The sequence below is a fragment of the Notamacropus eugenii genome, chromosome 1 (assembly GCF_028372415.1).
Source record: "Notamacropus eugenii isolate mMacEug1 chromosome 1, mMacEug1.pri_v2, whole genome shotgun sequence".
NCBI lineage: Eukaryota > Metazoa > Chordata > Mammalia > Diprotodontia > Macropodidae > Notamacropus > Notamacropus eugenii.
This window is the reverse complement of record NC_092872.1, coordinates 479,925,868-479,944,932: the sequence shown is the minus strand read 5'-3', so window position 1 is coordinate 479,944,932 and position 19,065 is coordinate 479,925,868. Positions and strand designations below refer to the sequence as shown.

At 39.2% G+C, this 19,065-nt stretch overlaps 1 protein-coding gene and 1 pseudogene across 1 annotated transcript in view; one reads left to right on the top strand and one right to left on the bottom strand.

Annotated features, from left to right (window-relative positions):
* DYNC2I2 (dynein 2 intermediate chain 2) overlaps positions 1 to 19,065 on the top strand; it is a 34,897-nt gene that overhangs the window by 10,853 nt on the left and 4,979 nt on the right. The window contains exons 2-5 of the mRNA XM_072632608.1: positions 5,823 to 6,071; positions 15,099 to 15,208; positions 17,188 to 17,345; positions 18,095 to 18,204. Coding sequence (XP_072488709.1) covers positions 5,823 to 6,071; positions 15,099 to 15,208; positions 17,188 to 17,345; positions 18,095 to 18,204 — 627 coding nt within the window. The remainder of the gene's footprint in view (positions 1 to 5,822; positions 6,072 to 15,098; positions 15,209 to 17,187; positions 17,346 to 18,094; positions 18,205 to 19,065) is intronic.
* Positions 10,352 to 10,917, bottom strand: LOC140519518 (LYR motif-containing protein 1 pseudogene; annotated as a pseudogene).

The window sequence follows — 19,065 nt, the reverse complement described above, 5'->3', positions numbered from 1 at the left end:
CTTCCCTCTGACCTCATCACTCAACTAAAACTGGTCTCTTTAAAGTTACCAATGATGTCTTAATTGGCAGAATTAAAGGTCTCTTTTTGATCTTTAGTCTTTTTGACCTATCTGTAGTATTTATTGAACGCTGCTGATGACTTTCTACCCCAGAATGATCTTTCTTCTCTGAGTTTTGATGATATTTCTCTTTTGGTATTATTTCTACCTCCCTAACCACTCTTCTTCTCTGAGTTTTGATGACATGTCTTTCTTGGTTCTATTTCTACCTCTCTAACCACTTTTCAGTATCCTTTGCTGTATCATATCTGTATCCCCACTTATGTACCACAAGGTTCTCTCCTGGACCTCCTTCTCCCTCTAAATTCTCTTTCAGGGTGATTTCATCCTCTCCTCTAGATTTGTTGGTTATTTCTATGAAGATGATGTTCAGATCTTTATAGCCAATCCTAGTCTTTCTTCTGAGCCACAGTCTTGCATCCCAACCTACCTATTAGACACTGAACATTGGACATCCTATAGTCACCTTGAACTCAACTTATTCAGAAGATAACTTAATTATCTTTTCCTCCAAACTTATCACTTTTCCAAACTTTGCTATTACTGAAGAGGGCATCACCATCCTTGCAGTCATCCAAATTCAAAACATTAATGTCATTTCTTATTTCTCATTCTCACTCACCTCACATATATAGTCATTTGACAAGTCTTGTCATTTCTATTTTCCACCATTTCTCTCATATTCCTCTTCTCTCACACAGCCACCACCCTAGTTCAGTCCTTCATCATCTCTCTCTTAGACTATTGTAATAACCTTCTATGTATTTATTCTCTTTGCTTCAAGTTTCTTCTCCTCAGCTGCCAAAGTGACTGTATCATACTCTCCCTCTACTGCCCTCACTCGGTAAATTCCAGTTGGCTCTCATTGCCTCCAAGATCTTAAAGTCCTCTGGTATTTAGAACTCTTTATGACCTGGCCTGTACATTTTATGGTTTAGTCATACAGGCCTATTTGTTCTTCCTTAAATAAAATATTCCATTACCTATCTCTTTTTTTTCTTTTTTAAAAAATTCAATTTTATTTTTAGTTTTAATTTCTATCCTCTCCCTCACCCCTCCTCCATACATTTAGAAGGCAAGAAGACAAAACCCATTACAAATATGTGTAGATGTGCAAAACACATTCCCACATTAGCCATGTCCAAAAAAATTAAGAAAAAGAAAGAAAAAAATATCCTTCAATTTGTACTAATCTGTAGGTGGATAGCATGTTTCATTATGAATCTTTTTGAATTGTAGTTAGTCATTGTGTTGATCAGGGTTATTAAAAGTCTTTCAAAGATGATTACCTTTCAAAGTTGATTTATCTTGTCATATGTTGTTATTGTATAAATTGTTCTCCTGGTTCTGCTCATTTCACTTTGTACCAGTTTATGCAAGTCTTCCTAGGTTTTTCTGAAATCATCTCCTTCATCATTTTTTAGAACACACTAGTATTCCATCACATTCATTTTTTTTGTATCTGTTGAAATAATTGTGATTTTTGTTGGTTTTGTTAATATAGTCAGTTGTTCTTATAATTTTCCTAATAGCAAATCAGTGCTGCATTTCTGATATAAATCTAGTCTGGTTACATAATATATGTATGATCTTTGTGATATATTGCTCTGGGCTCCTTGTGAATGTTTTGTTTAAATTTTTTGCATGAATGTTCATTAAGAAAATTTGCCTATAGTTTTCATTGTTTTGGCTCTTTCTGATTTAGGTATCAAGACTACATTTATATCATAGCAGGAATTTTGTAAGATTCCTTATTTGTTTATTTTTTCAAACAATTTATATAGTATTGGAATTAATTGTTCCGGTGTTGGGTAGAGTTCACTTGTAAATCCATCTGGTCTTGGGTTTTTTTTTCTTTGGGAGTTCATTTATGAATTATTCAATTTCTTTCTTTAAGATAGGGTAGATTTCTTTTTCTAAAATATTTCTATTTAAGTATCATATTTCCTGTTCTACTAACCAGAGTAATTTATATTTTTTGTAAATATTCATATATTTCACTTCAACTGTCAGTTTTATTGATATATAATTGGACAAAATAGCTCCTAAATAGTTATTTACTTTCAGTTTTGTTAATCTCTTTTATTTCAAGGTTTTTTGTTTTGATATTTAATTGGAGAATTTTGATTTGTTAGTTTTCTAGGTTTTTTTAGTTGTATGTCCCGTTTGTTGAACTGCTCTTTCTCTCTTTTATTGTTGAAAGAGTTTAGAAATATAATTTTTTGTCTAATTTTTGCTTTAACCACATACAACAAATTTTGTTAGGTTGTCTCATTTTTGTCATTGTCTTTAATGAAATTATTGTTTATATGCTTCACCCGTTCTTTAAGATTAAGTTGTTTAGTTTCTAAATGGTCTTTTGCTTCAAAGACCTTTTATTTAATATAATTTCCATTACATTGTTAATACAGGTTGATTTGCTGTTTTTGCTTTTCTGAACTGTGAGGTTTTAATGCCCTAATATATGGCCAGTTTTTGTGAATGTGCCATGCATACTTGAGAAATGGGTATATTTCTTTCAGTTCCCATTAATATCTTCCAGAAATCTAGCATATCCAACTTTTAAAAAATTCTGTTCAGGTCCTTAACTTCTTTCTTGTTTATATTTTGGTTCCATTTATCTAGGTCCGAGAAGGGTAAATTGAAGTCTCTCACTAATATGCCTATATATATTACATATTTATTCTTGTAACTCATTTAACATTCCCTTAAAGAATTTAGATGTTACGCCATTTGGTATTTTTAAGCTTAGTATTGATATAAATTTATTGTGTTGTAGTACCTTTTAGCAAAATATAGGTTTTTGGGGCAGCTAGGTGGCATAGTTGATGGAGCACTATCCCTGGATTCAGGAGGACCTCAGTTCAAATTTGGCCTCAGACACTTGACACTTATTAGCTGTGTGATGCTGGGCAAGTCACTTAACAGATTGCCTTGCCCTGCCTTCCCCAAAAAGGGGGTTTTTTTTGCTCATCCCTTTTAATTGGGTCTATTTTTCCTTCTGTTATGTCTGAGACTATGATTGCTACCCATGCCCTTTTTACTTAAGCCAAAATGTGATGGATTCTGCTCCAAGCCCTTATTTTAACTGTGTAACTCTCTGTTTCAAGTGTATGTCTTGTAAACAACATATTGGATTCTGATTTCTATTCTAGTCTGTTATCCTCTTCCTTTTTTATGGGTAAGTTCATTCCACTCATGTTCACAGTTGTGATTGCTAACTGTGTATTTACCTTCATCCTATTCTCTTATACTTCTTTTGCTGCCCTGCCTTCTCTTTAAGTCTCTTTTACTTCTGACTAATGTATCCCTTAATCAACCCTCTTTCTTATTTCCCTCTTATCGCTTACCTCTTTTCTTTTCCATTTTCCTGTTGAGTAGGATGTATTTTATGTTTAGTTATACATGTATGTGTATTCTTCACTCCTTTAACCAATTTAGATGAGAGTGAGGTTCAAGGTGTCATCTGTTCCTATTCCACTGCTTCCTTTTGTTGTATAAATTTTACTTTATGCATCCCATTTATGTAAGATAATTTCCCCCATTCTTCATCTCTATTCTTCACTCTTCTAGTGCTTTTCTTTTCCTCACCCATTTCATTTTTAGTTGATACAACAGAATCCCCTCAGGCCCTCTTTCTAATTACTTAGACTCCTTCTATGACCCCTGGTGGTGATAAAGTTCTGAAGGGTTTCCATATATCATTTATCCCTATAAGAATGTAAAACAATTTAACTTTGTTTAGTCCCTTATGATTTCTGATGTTTACCTTTTTATATTTCTTTTTACTCCTGTGTGTGTACTTCAGAGTTTCTTCATAGCTCTGATTTTTTCATTGGGAATGCTTGGAAGTCCTCTATTTTATTAAAAGTCCAGTTTTACCCTTGTAGAATTATACTCAGTTTTTCTGAGTAAGTTAATCTTGGTTATAAGCCTCTTAGAATGTTTAGGTCAAGTTTTATATTGGCCTAAACATTATCGTGGTGGCTGCTAAATTGTCTGTGATTCTGATTGTGGCTACTCAGTATTTGAATTCTTTCTTTTGGCTTCTTTTATTTTTTCCTTGACCTGGGAGCTCATTTGGATATAATAATATTTCTTAGAATTTTCATTTTGGGTTTTTTTTTTTAAAGACACTTAATAGTATTTTATTTTTTCCAATTACATGTCAAGATGGTTTTCAACATTCATTTTTATAGGTTTTTGAGGTCCAAATTTTTCTGCTTCCCTTCCTGCCCTCCACCTTCCTCAAGACAGTAAGCAATCTGATATAGGTTATACATGCACAATCATGTTAAACATATTCCCACGTTAGTCATATTGTGAAAGAAGAATCAGAACAAAAGGGGAAAACCTGATAGAATCGAGGGCTAGAGCACATTTAGGGTTAGTGTGCATTTAATCATATTCCAAGCCCTTTGATCCCTTAATGCAGAAGCTGCTAGATCTTGTATTATCCTGATTGTATTTCCATAATACTCGAATTGTTTCTTTCTGGCTGCTTGCAGTATTTTCTTCTTGACTTGGGAACTCTGGAATTTGGTTACAATATTCCTAGGAGTTTTTCTTTGGGGATCTTTTTCAGGAGGTGATTTGTGGATTCTTTCAATATTTATTTTACCCTCTGGTTCTAGAATATCAGGACAGTTTTCCTTGATAATTTCATGAAAGATGATGTCTAGGCTCTATTTTTGATCATGGCTTTCAGGTAGTTCCATAATTTTTAAAATGTCTCTCCTGGATCTATTTTCCAGGTCAGTTCTTTTTTCAATGAGCTATTTTACATTGTCTTCAATTTTTTCATTCTTTTGGTTTTGTTTTGTAATTTCTTGGTTTCTTATAAAGTCATTAGCTTCCACTTGCTCCATTCTGATTTTTAAAGACCTATTTTCTTCAGTGAGCTTTTGTACGTCCTTTTCTATTTGGCTAATTCTGCTTTTTAAAGCATTCTTTAAATTGGACCTCTTTTGCCATTTAAGTTAGTTTATTTTCATTAGCTTCTGCTTGCCCATTTCTATTTTTTATCAAATTGTTTTCTTCAATTAACTTTTGTGTCTCCTTTTCCATCTGTCCAATTGTTCCTTTTAAGGAGTTATTTTCTCCAGTTAGGTTTTGTACTTCCTTTTCCATTTGTCCAATTGTCCTTTTAAATTCTTCTGTGATTTCTTTTTTCATATTTTTAAAGTTATTGGTCAGTTTTTCTTCTGTTTCTCTAATTTGGGTTTTAAAATCCTTCCTGAGCTCTTCCAAGAAGGCTCTTTGTACTTCAAACCAGTTCATATTCCCTTCTGAAGTTTCAGATGGGAGTACAATCTCAATCCTGACCTCTTTGGTATTTGTGTTTTGGTCCCTGTCCCCATAAAAAGATTCTATGGTCTTTTCTGCTTTGCTTCTTACTCATGATAATCACCCTTTTCCTGGCTTTTAAAGTAGATCTCTGCATCTGGGGCACAGGGAGCTCTGTCCCACAGTTCTTGTGCCTAAAACTTGAGGCTTTGTGTGTTTTCTTTTATCTCTTCTTTTGAGCCATACATGTTCTTTTTAATTTTTCAATATTAACTTTTGGTTTTTTTTTTTTGGTGGTGTTTCATTCAATTTGCATTCTTGCAATCATTCTATATGTTGTTTTCTCAGCCCTGGTTGCGTCACTCTACATCAGTTCATGTAGATCTGTTCATGCTTCTCTGTACCCATCCCATTCATTATGGTTTGAGGATACATCTGCGCTGAATATTGTGTTCTTCCTTATTACTCTTCTCTAGAAAAGTTGCCAGACTGCCAGCATTTCCACTTCAGAAGATGCCTGCCAAGCTCGCGAACAGGTTGATGCAGAAGTACAAACTGACCCACCTTCTCCTGTGGCCCTACGTTATGCTGCCCAGCAAGATATCCCTGGGTTGGCCTCTTTCCTCCGTCGGGTAGAAAACCTTATCATCCGAGAGCTGGATAAGAACTGGCAGAGCCATGCATTTGATGGCTTCGAGGTGAACTGGACAGAACAGCAGCAGACGGTATGGAGGGGTGGGGTAAGGAAGATGGGAATTGGGTTCCCTATATCCTCTGACAACTCCAAGGTCTCTTTATTTTCTCCCAGTTTTATTTCCTACTTCACAGTCTTCCCATCAGGATTTCTGCAAGCCTCGGAATTTTTATTTCATGAAAATGGTTGTCTGGTTCTAAAGAATTCTGAGAACCTGAGACTCCGGGAAGTTTAAATGACTTTTTTTCCCCTCATTTCTAGGCAAGAAACACATTTATTCTGTGTCTCTAATTTTGGCTTGCCTTCCCAGGGTGACTCAGTTTAATTTTTTTAAACTCAGTTTAATAAAGGTTCTTGACAACAAATATAAAAATATTTTTTGAAATTATTTGAAGACTAGCACCATTGCATTAGTAATTCTTTCCCTGTTTGGGTCCTGTGCGGTCACTCTTCCTTCTGGATTGCAAGTTTTCTGACTAGCCTTAAGCAACAAAATTTAATTTATTTTTAGCATTTGGGGTGGAAAATTTTCTAAAATGTGTCACGTATTCTCTGCCTACTTAAATAGAGAATATCATACAAAATATTACCTCTTTTTAAAAATGTTTTATTGATGCTCAATTTTTATGAACATTTTTTATTGAAGATTTCAATCATCTTTGAACATGAAAGACAACATTGATGTACAGTGATTCTCAGTGGGATTTTCCCTTGGCTTATCACAAAGGCACAGCTTTTCTCCTTTTGATCTAGATTTTCCTTTTCCTAATTGTACATAATTTTAAAATCAGCCTAGCTTTGTAATTTATACAGCATATTCTGCTTGTGAGATTCCAACTTTGTTGTCAGTTAGAAATAGTGATTGTAGTATTGATTGTAGTATAAGTTTGCGCTGAGGTTTTGAGGCCAGAATTATAAGTTATAGGTTTTAGAATTTGTTTGTACATTGTATGCATTTAATGGACAGAATTAAACATACTACATCAATTCTTGAAAATTTGGGATGTTTCTGTCCTTCTGCAAATTTCCCTGAGATACTATGATATGTTCCATTGGCAGTTAAGGGGTGATCAGACTAGAGTATGTATGATGAATTCTGGTAGTGTGGCAAAGGAGAAAATAACCTACTTGCATGTTAATGAAAAATATTATCTTTGAGTCAAAAGAGCCAAAAAAAAAAAGTCAGTAAACTAACTAAAACATAAAAGGTCTTATTTTAAATGTATCCATAGCTTAAAACAAAGCCACAGAGACTGACAAATTTCTGAGGCCAGTATCTAATTTTCATAGTAATTTTAATAACTTCCAAGAGAAGCTTGCTAACAGGTACTGCCATGTCTTTACACTGCAGCCTCTTCTGTGTATATGGCTTTATTATTTCCACAAAAAATTTAAATTTTTAAAATTTAAATTTAAAACCCAATTCCTGCTATGTTCATACTTTTTTTAAAAAAAAAAATTATTTTTAGTTTTCAACATTCATTTCCACAAGATTTTGAGTTCCAAATTTTCTCCCCATCTCTCCCCTCCCCCTGCCCCAAGACACTGTGCATTCTGATTACCCTTTCTCCCAATCTACCCTCCCTTCTATCACACCCTTCCCTTATCCCCATCTCCTCTATTTTCTTATAGGGCACGAGAGATTTCTATACCCCATTACCTGTATTTCTCATTTCCCAGTTGCATGTAAAAACAATTTTTAACATTCATTTTTAAAACTTTGAGTTCCAACTTCTCTTCCTTCCTCCTTCCTCATGCATCTCCATTGAGAAGGCAAGCAGTTCAGTACAGGTTATGCATATGTAGTTATGCAAAAGACTTTCATAAAAATCATGTTGTGAAAGACTAACTGTATTTCCCTCCATCCTATCCTTCCTCTTCATTTATTCTGTTCTTTCTTTTGACCTTGTCCCTCCCCAAGTGTTTACTTCTGATTACCCCCTCCTTCCATTTGTCCTTCCTTCTGTCATCCCCCCATCCCACTTATCCCTTTCTCCCCTACTTTCCTGTGGTGTAAGATAAATTGTCATACCAAATTGAGTGTGCATGTTATTCCCTCCTAAAGTCAAATGTGATGTGAGTGAGCTTCACTTTTTCCCTCTCACCTCCCCCCTTTTCCTCTCCATTGAAAAAGCTTTTACTTGCCTCATTTATGAGAGATAGTTTGCCCCATTCCATTTCTCCCTTTCTCATCCCAATATATTCCTCTCTCACCTCTTAATTTTATTTTTTTAGATATCATCCTTTCCTATGCAAATCATCCTGGCCTTCTGTATATATATATATATATATATATATATAATACCTCCAACTATCCAAATGCTGAGAAAAGTCTCAAGAGTTACAAATATTATCTTTCCATGCAGGGATGTAAATAGTTCAACTTTGGTAAGTCTCTTATGATTTCTCTTTCCTGTTTGCCTTTTCATGCTTCTCTTGATTCTTGTGTTTGAAAGTCAGATTTTCTATTCAATTCTGGTCTTTTCATCAAGAATGCTGGGAAGTCCTCTATTTCATTGAATCACCATTTTTTCCTTGAAGTATTATATTCAGTTTTGCTGGGTAGGTCATTCTTTGTTTTACTCCTAGCTCCTTTGACTTCTGGAATATCATATTCCAAGCCCTTCGATCCCTTAATGCAGAAGCTGCTAGATCTTGTGTTATCCTGATTGTATTTCCACAGTACTCGAATTGTTTCTTTCTGACTGCTTGCAGTATTTTCTCCTTGACCTGGGAATTCTGGAATTTGGCTACAATGTTCCTAGGAATTTTTCTTTGGGGATCTCTTTCAGCAGGTGATTGGTGGATTCTTTCAATATTTATTTTACCTTCTGGTTCTAGAATATCAGGGAAGTTTTCCTTGATAATGTCATGAAAGATAATGTCTAGGCTCTTTTTTTGATCATGGCTTTCAGGTAGTTCCATAATTTTTAAATTGTCTCTCCTGGATCTGTTTACCAGGTCAGTTATTTTAACACTGAGATATTTCACATTGTCTTCTATTTTTCCATTCCTTTGGTTTTGTTTTGTAATTTTTTGATTTTTCATAAAGTCACTAGCTTCTATCTGCTCCATTCTAATCTTTAAGGAATTATTTTCTTCAGTGAGCTTTTGGATCTTCTTTTCAATCTGGACAGTTCTTCTTTTCAGAGCAATCTTCTCCTCCTTGGCTTTTTGGCTCTCTTTTGCCATTTGGGTTAGTCTATTTTTTGCAGTGTTATTTTCTTCAGCATTGTTTTGGGTCTTCTTTAGCAAGCAGTTGACTCTTTTTTCATGATTTTCTCTCATTTCTCTTCCCTTTTTTTCCTCTATTTCTTTTACTTGATTTTCAAAATCCTTTCTGAGCTCTTCCGTGACCTTAGAGCATTTCACATTTTTCTTGGAGCCTTTGTTTGAAGATGCTTTGACGTTGTTTTCTTTTGTTTTAATGTTTTGTTCTTCCTTTTCACCAAAGTAAGATTCCACAGTCTAATTCTTTTTCCGGTTTTTGCCATTTCCCCAGCTATTTACTCAAAATTTTGAGCTCTTTTTCAAGGTAGTTCTCTGCTTCCAGTAGGGGTGGGGCAGTGTACTATCAGCCACTAGATTCCCCCCACAGTCAGGGGGCCTAGAGCTCCAGAAACAGTGGCTGCAGCTGCCACTGCTGCTGGGGCTGCTGGGGGTTCCTCCACCCCCTCACTCCTCAGCTGCCCTGGGGCTGGGGCAGGACCACTCCACTTTCCTGCACTGGTCCTGCAGGCTTTTCCCACTGACCTTCCAATTTATCCTGAGCGTTTTGGGGTCATGAAGTCTGGAAACCATCACAGATGTGAGGGATTCAGTCTCCCCAAGGCATGTTCAGGTCCCCTCTGTGCTCTTGCAGCCTCCACTGGACTGCCCTCTGCTCCCAGCATAGCACCATAGACACTTCCTGGTGACCTTCCAGACTGTCATGGACTGGAGATTTGCTTTACTTCATCATTCTGTGAGTTCTGCAGCTCCAGAATTTGTTTAGAGCCATTTTTTACACATATTTGACTGGGCTTGGTGGGAGTACTCTGGGAAGTGTGTGCAGTTACTCTGCCATCTTGGCTCCATCCCCAAGGGCTGGGCTATGTTCAGACTTTCATCTGAGATGTTGCCAAGATCATGATTAGGAACAATCTTTGTGGGTGAGCATCTTCCTATCTGGTAGCATGACACTGGTACTGATAAATTCAACAACATATAAATTAGTGTTATGAGATTAGGGACCCAGTCTTTGAATGTTTAAGAGAAATTATTGCAAAGACACTATATTCTTTGTCCTTCCTTTCTCTGATTAGGCTTAAGTGAGGGAGAAAAGATTCATCATCTAGTTTGTGCTCAGACTCAGCTTGGTTCATGGTTCATACAGAGAACCTATTTCTTCGATTAAGAAACTTTATCCTGAGACTTGAGGTATAATGATCTGGAAAGTTTCCTTAGCTTCTCCTGGGTTGGAAGTTCACAACTTTGTAGGGAAGTGAGGGCCACTGGAGGCAGGTGAATCTTGGCTATGGGATCTGGTAAGATAATCCTATTTAATTTCTTATTATGCATTCATTTATATACATTGTTTAATCAGTTTTGAATCTATAAGATTTTTGTTCTTCTGGAAAACATAATGGCTTCATTTTTAATGTACTCTTTTTCTCTGATGGTATCCTGATTCTGCCCCAGTGTTGCATGCCACCTTCATGAAAGCCTGAAAATCCTGTGATACAGGCTGAGAACTTCTTGTCATGTTCCTATTGTCATCTCTGAATCTCTCCTGTGCGCTCTCCAATCCTCCTTAAACAGTGTCATCATCAGGATTGTAAAGTAGACTTATCAACTGTGTCCATCACCTCTTCTGTCCTCCCCCTCCCAAACACATACATACACACACAGTGCCAGGGGTGAGAAGAGGGAGCGTCAGGAGTTCCATGGAGCCAATGGGAACAGACGAGGGGCTGGCATGATGCTCTGTTTTTTACATCACTTTCACTTTTCAGTGACTTTTCTTCTCCCCCAAAAGAACCCTTGTATAAGAAATAAATACAGTTTAGTGAAACAAATCAACATATTGGCCATGTTTGAAGGGTCTTCTGTTTGAAATTGTATGCCTCATTCTGTATGTATGCCTCGTGCCACCAACACCTACCTCTCTGCCAGAAACTGGGAATGGGCTTCACTTGGAGTCCTTTGAAGTCCTTATCACTCCATGAATTGATTGAGAGCTCTGAAGGCTTTTATTGTTCTTTCCTTTTACTTTACTGTGGTCAGTATGTAAATGGTTCTCTTAGTTCTACATACTTCTTACAAATCTCCTCTAGACTCACTGAATTCTTCAGAAATAATCCTGCCCTAAAGATGAATGGTCATTGTTGTGAACACCCCTTATAGCTGTTGAAATATACAGGGCAGTTTGTCCCTAAGTTAAATCATACTGGAGCACTGTGCTTTTTGAGTTTTGCATTTGCTTTTTGAATTTTCATCTGCTTTTTAAAAATTATATTTTCCCCCATGAATTTGTTTAATCCTATTGTTGGGCATTTGTTTATTCTTGATTTGTGCCACTGTAAAGAGTGTTTTCCAATAGACTCCTTCCCTTTACTGACCCTCCTCCCCCCAAAAAATCCTCTACCCCCACATACTTTGAGTTATTTCCTTGGAATTTTTTTTTACTTAAAGAGGAACTAATGTTTGCTTGTGTGTGTGTCTGTGTATGTGTGAACATGTTCACACGTAAATCTCAGAATGCCCTTCATTTATTTTTGGCATTTATTTGTTTCTTCCACCCCAATCCCCACCCTCCAATTTAATTTAATTTTTTTCCAATTAACAAACATTATTTTTCTCTCCCACTCACTCCTCCCCCAGATAAACAATAAAAAACTCAATAAATAATAAAAAAATAAACAAAAAATTTTTAAAAAGATAAAAAAAGAAAGAGGAAACTTACAACAACTATGTGTATGTCATGCCCACTTTGGCCTTGTGCGGGCATGCATGTCTCACTCTCAGTTAAAAGTTCATCACTTACCTTTCTTCTCTGGAAGCGTGATTCGTCAGTGCATTGATCCAAGTTCCAACGTCTCTCACAGTAGCTTTGCTTTGTACTATTTCATTGTATAAATTGTTCTCCTAATTCTACTCACTTCACTATGCATCACTTCATAGAAATCTTCCCATTTTCCCCAGAAACTTTCCATTTCTTCATGTCTTATGGCACAACAGTGTTCCATTACATTCACATACCATTATTTGTTTTAACCATTTCCAATTAAGTGAACATGCCTTTAGTTTCTAGGTCCTATTATGAAAAGAGCTCTTGTAAATATTTTTATACATATGGATCTTTTCGTCATTTTTTTTATTTCTTTGGGTATAGGCCTAGTAGTGGCATCATTAGGTCACAGTTTAAAGACATTTTGGGTCTAATTCCAAACTGCTTTCCAGAATGGCCATACCATTTCACAGCTCTGTCACCATCATCCTTATCCTTATTAAATATAATAGGATAGGGTAGAATATGATATGATATGATGTGATATAACACAGTGTAATGTAGAGTATAACATAATTAGAAATATGACCATATACAGTAGAATTGCAATATGCACTATTGTATAATCGTTAGCTACATTAATGATAATAGTAACCAGCATTCATATAGTGCTTTAAGGTTTGCAAAGCACTTTATGCGTGTTAGCTCATTTTATCTTCATGACAATTCTGAGATAAGCTATTGTGATTTCCATAGATGGAGACAAGTCACTTGCCCAGGGTCATATTATCTAATTATCTGAGGCAGGATTTGAATTCAGGACTTCCTTACTGTAGGTCTAGCATTCCACTGAACCACATAACTATATTAACAATGCATTAGTGTTCCTCTTTGTAGTAAGTCTTCCAACATGTGTCATTTTCCTTTTTTGTCATATCTGCCAATCTGACGGGTATGAGGAAGAGCTTTAATTTGCATTTCTCTAGTTATTAGTGATTGGTAATATTTTTACATATGATTATTAATAGCTTAGAAAACTGTTCATATTCTTTGACCATTAACTGTGCAGTGGCTCTTATTCTTATAAATTTGAATCAATTCCTTATTTATCTTAAAAACAAGACCTTTGTCAGAAAAATTTGCTACAAAAATTTTTTCCTTGTTAGCTGTTTCCCTTCTAATTTTAACTGCATTGGCATTGTGTGTGTAAATACTTTAAAATTTTTATATCATCAAAATTGTCCATTTTGTCTTTTCTTTACCTCTCCCTTTTTGTCCCTAAATGCTTTCCTTACTTATAGATCTGAAAGGTTAGGGGATTGCTTCCCTTTTCCCTTCAAGCCTTCCACCTTTTCTTGTTTCCTTAGAGTCTTGTCATCACGACCCTTGTAATATCTTTTGAAGCTCTCTTTTCCTTTCCTGACTCTGCCCTGACCCTGGTGCAGGCCCTCGTCCCCTCACATCTGGACCATTGCAGTAAGCTGTTCTCCCTGCCTCAAGCCTCTCCCCTCCCCAGGCCAGCCTCATCTCAGCTGTCAAAGGGATCATCCTCAAGCAGAGGTCTGACTCTGCCATCTCCTGCTCTGTAAACTCCAGTGGCTCCCTCTTACCTCCAGGATCAAATAAAAAATTCTCTGTTGGCTTTTAAAGCCCTTCACAACTGGCTCCTTGTGCACTGTGATGCAGTGACATTGGCCTTCTTGCTTTTCCTCACACACAATGCTCCATGTCCCAGTTCTTCTTTGTCCCTGGCTTTCCCCTTTTACCTAACCTTAATCCCTGAATGGGCACGTTGAGACCTGTTAAAGACTTTAGCTTCAAAAGGCCAAGGTCCCCCCAGCATCCTGGGCCATCTCCATTTGTCCCTGACCACATTTGGCTCCGGAGGAGAAGGTGAGGTTGGTGACCTTGTGCAACCCTCCCTCATTTCAGTCCAGTTCACTTGCAGGTCATGGCAACATCTCCCTGATGTCATGGTCCTCCTGGAGAAGGAAGGCCAAACAGCAGCAGCCCACATGCTCTTCCTCTTGGTCCCCTCCAACCCCCCTTGCTTTTCTGGCTTCATCAGAATCTCAGTTCTACTTCCCCCTCAGTCATGGTGCTCTCCCTCTGAGGTTGTCTCCCCAAGGAAGTGTGAGCCTCTGGAGGGTGGGGCTTGTGTTTGCCTCTCTTTGTATCTCCAGCACTTAGCACAGTGCTAGGCCCATAGGAAGTGTTTAGTGGATGTTGCAGTGGTTCTCTAAGGTAGAATTACTTTTTTTTTTTTTTACAGTTTTTATGTGATTTACCTTATTGTGAAGATGCCGTCTATCACTCATAGGATTAGAAAAGATGGTTAGGATTTCAGGAGTCCAACTTGTAGCTAGATAAGATTTCTGTGGGACTACAGCTTTGCATGTGTGCTCCAGCAGCCCGCCTTACTGCTTCTGATTTGCTCCCTCCAGGGAGCAGTGCTAAATATCTAGGAATAGGGACTGGGATTATATTGATACGGGTCATTTCTGGATGAATGTTTTCCTATACCAATGCAGATTGGCACCTTTTCTTCAATTTATTGTCTGGGAGATTTGACTTGAGCCCTGAGAAGTTAAGTGATTTGCCCAAGGTCACACAGCTCATCTGTGTCGGATATGGGACTTGAATCCAGGTCTTTCTGACTTGCAGGCACCAGTTCTCCATCCACTTAGTGCACTGCCTCCCTGCTGAGAGATCTCTAAGCTGGTTAGAATGGTGCATAAAACAAAAGGCGATAGAATATGCTGGACTTACATTGAGGAAAAGCCAGGTGCATTAGTGCATTGACTTTGCTGCCTGGCTCTTTAGAGGACTCTCAGGCTTTTATCATAGGACTTTGCTTTGTTCTGCATACAAGATGTGTTAACTCTATTTGACTCTGTTTCTTTCTTGTTCAGGACAGAAATATTAGGGAAATATTTGGAGCAGGCTTGTGAAATCTCTGTATTTCTTTGCACGTCTGAATTCTCCAATCTGGAAGGGGCTTGTTTTCACTCGAGGTACAGAGATGCTTCATCTCTCTGGGCTAAGGAACGTGTGATTTTGTTTTGGCAGGTGACCTGCCAGCACACCCTGTGCTACCCGCTGGCCCAGGCTCAGAAGCTACAAGTGACCAGCGTCTCCTGGAACGCCACTGGCTCAGTGGTAGCGTGTTCCTATGGACGGTGAGTACCTGGGAGAAGGGGCATTAGGAGCTCAGGCTGGGTTAGGGCTTAAGCAGGGTGCAGTCTCAGCTCTGCCATTGCTCTGCTTTATGATCTTGGGCAAATTACTTTATCTTTCTGGATTTTATTTTATTATTTTCAGTGAACAAAAACCTATTTTCTCCCCTTCCTCCCATCAAAAACAAAAGAAAATAGAAAAAATAAGCCTTTGTAACAAATGTACATAGTCTAGCAAAACAGACTGCCAGATTGGCTCCATCCAGAAATGTAGATTCCCTTCTTTGCCCTGAGTCCATCACCTCTGTGTCAGCCAGTGGGTGGCATCACCATCATCAGTACATGAAGGTAAGCTGGGAAAAATGGAGAAACTGGTCAGCTCTGGGTATTGCTGGAGAGAGAAGAGTCAGGGATGGCTATGAGACTGGGAACCTGAGAGACAGAAAGCTGTTGATCCCATCAACAGAAATGGGCAAGTTTGGATAGTGAGTTCTGTTTTGGACACGCTGAAACTGAGATGCCTATAGGACACTCCTAAACAGCTAGGTGGCTCAGTAGATAGAGTGCTGGGCTAGGGGTCAGGGAGGCTCATCTTCCTGAGTTCCAGTCTGGCCTCAGACGCTTACTAGCTATGTGACCCTGGGCAAGTCACTTAACCCTGTTTGCCTCAGTTTCTTCATCTGTAAAATGAGGTGGAGTAGAAAATGGCAGACCACTCCTGTTACCTCTGCCAAGAAAACCCCAAATGAAGTCACAAAGGGTTGGGCATTATTGAAATGACTGAACTACAATAGAATATCCCCATGGAGGATAATAATATCAGTAATAATAGTGTATAATAATAATGTCAGTAATAAGGACCTGGAGTTGGGAGAGAGTTGGAAGTAGGATATATAGGTTTTTGATTCACCTGCCTAGACACAATAACTGAACCCATGGAAATGGATGAGCTCACCAAAGGAGAGAGCATAGTAAGAGAAGGCCCAGGGAAAAGCTTTGGGGGATGCACATATTGGATAGGCGGAGCTCCAGAAGAGGCCATCAGATTTGTAGGAAGGGGGGAACCAGGAGAGAACAGTAGTATGGAAGTTGTGGGAGGAGAGAATGTCTCGGGAAGTAGACTAGGGAAGTAGTGTTAAAAATTGCAGAGAGGTCGAGTAAAATGAGGTCTGAATAAAACCACTGAATTTAGTAGTTAAAAGATCATTGGTGACTTTTGGCACTAGCCCATCTACTGGTGGGATCAGAAACCAGATATTGTAGAACACTTCTATCGATGAAGAATTTACCATTTCATAAGGTCGTCCATTCCGTTATTGGACAGCTCTAATTATTTGAAAATTCTATCTTCTATTGTATAAATCCAGCGGCATAAGTTCTCCCCTTCAGGGGCCAAGCACAGTAAGTCTTTTCCACTTGACAGCCCTCCAGACATTTGAATGTGCTCATCCTATCTTCTCTAATCATCTCTTCAGGCTAAAGATTTCTTCGTTCCTTTTCCTTAATCCTTACATGACATGGTTTTCAGTTTGCTCGGCATTCGGTTCACTCTTCTCTGGACTTGTTTCGGCATGTGGCACTCAGGCTTGAAGCAGTCTTGCAGATGGTTCTGCCCCAGGTATAGCACAGTGGGGCTGTGGCCTCCCTCATGGGGAGCACCACCCCTAAGTTCAGGCAGCTCACTTGGCTGCTGTGTTGCACATGCTGACCTTTGATATAACTGGTTACAACCACCAGGATTTTCACTCCATCTCATCCGTTTTGTGCCTGTCGAGCTGATTTTTTGAACCCAAGTGTAAGATCGAGTGACATGTCCCTTTGATCCCCTGTACTCCATCATCCTGGTGGGGAAAGTGGAGGCTTAAAATTCAGTCCAGGGTATGTGTGTCTATGTAAGTAAAGGTCCTTTCTTAACTCGCTAGACTTGATATGAAATCTCTAGTAGGGAAACACCATTACTTTGCTTCTTCCTCCCCCATCAGTTTAGATGATGGTGATTGGAGCACTGAGAAGTCTTTTGTGTGCACCTGGAACCTGGATCGTCGGGGGCTGAACCCCAAGCAACCTTCTGCTGTGGTGGAGGTGCCCAGTTCAGTCATGTGCTTGGCCTTCCATCCAGCTCAGCCGTCTCACATTGCAGGTGAGCCCTATGCTGGCTTCTCTTGTCTTGCTTATCCTACTAAACAACACCTTGTTCTTTTTCCAGTCCAACTCCCACCCTCCCAAGTCTTTATCCCTTCCTCCCCCAAATGGGCCTGTGAGAACAATAAATGCACACCTCTTTATGGATCAACTACTGTGGGCATAACATCATGCTAGGTATTGTGGAGGATTTAGTTCAGTTCAACAACTATCAGATGCCTGCCCTGTGGGAGGCAGTGTGCCCAGGGTACAGACAAAGAATGATAAAAATGTTTCCGTCCTTGAGAATCTTCCATGTAGATGATGAAATACAAGAGGGAGAGAATTAGCAATTAGCGAGAGCAAGAAATGCTTCCCAGCAGTGTGATTCCTGAACTAAATCTTGAAAGAATCTAAGCACTATAAGAGGCGAAGATGAGGAGAGCGTGCATTCCAGACTTGGGCCAGTCTGCTGATCAGGGAAGCTAGAACATACTTGATGCCATGAGAGGCCCCAGTGGAGAGAGGGAGCGCTCTCAGTTGGTATGACTAGGGAAAATTTCCTAGAGGAGTTAGGACTTAAGGTGGGTCTTGAAAGATATGTGGGCCATGAAAGGGAGCAGTGGGACTTCCTACAGGAAGCAGGGTGGTTTTCATGTACATCTTCTGTGTGTTTTAGAATGGGAGAGGGGCTTAGAAGGGGATAGGAAACTGAGGGGGTTTGAATGTGGGTCAGTCTTGCCAAAATTCCCCTTCCTTTCCCCTTAGGTGGCCTCTATAGTGGAGAGGTGCTGGTTTGGGACATGAGCCGGCCTGAGGACTCCTTGCTCTGGAGAACAGGAATGACGGATGACACTCACACAGATCCCGTCTATCAGGTCAGCACAGCTCAGCTGCAGGAGACACACGAAGTCATGCTCAGTCGATAGAGGCTCCCTTTAAAGAACCAGAAGCAGCAGCTCATGGGCCTTGGCTCCTCCCTGACTCCTGGGAACAGACAGGTGCTACAGATGAGCAAGTAGCATCTCCCTAACCTCCTTGTCAGGAAAGACACTTAATCCAACAAAATGTGCAAGTCCATCCTCCCAGGGATGAAATCACTGGGAATCAAGTAGATGTAAACTGATAAATAGGTGGATGATGTTATCATTCTTCATTGTCCTCGCAACTGTCCCCACCTCCTTGCAGAGGCTTCCTAATCGCCCAGCCTCCTATACTAGAAACGTCTAGACAAAAGTGTTACTGAGCTGCCTCCCGTTGTCCTGGCTTCTGGCTGGCATAGAATCCACAGCACGGAGTAATCTCAAAGCTGACACTGTTTGCCTGCTGTGGGCTCTCGGGCTATTGTGAGAAAACTCCTTGAAGAGTGAGCCTCACGTAGCCCGTCATAGGGCACTCCATTGTGTGGGGATCTGAGGGGTCCAGGCTGAAGCCTGGCATGGATTTGGTGAGTGGTCCTCTGTGGCCCATTCTGCTCTGTCCTGTGTTGTGGGTGAGTGATTAGAGCAGTTGAGAGCAAGGTCAGTAGCCCATAGTCTGCTGGGTGGAGTGGAGTATTGTGACTTTTCTCACTTGTGCCCAGGGAAGGATGTCAAGGTCACACTGAAGGCCTAGGAGGAAGAATCAGGGGGACGCTGGGTAGAAGATACAAGAAAGCAGGGTTAGGCTCTGAGGAAAAATATTCTAATGTTCAGAACTGCCTGAGTGTTCAGTGAATTACTTTAGGAAGTATTGGGCTC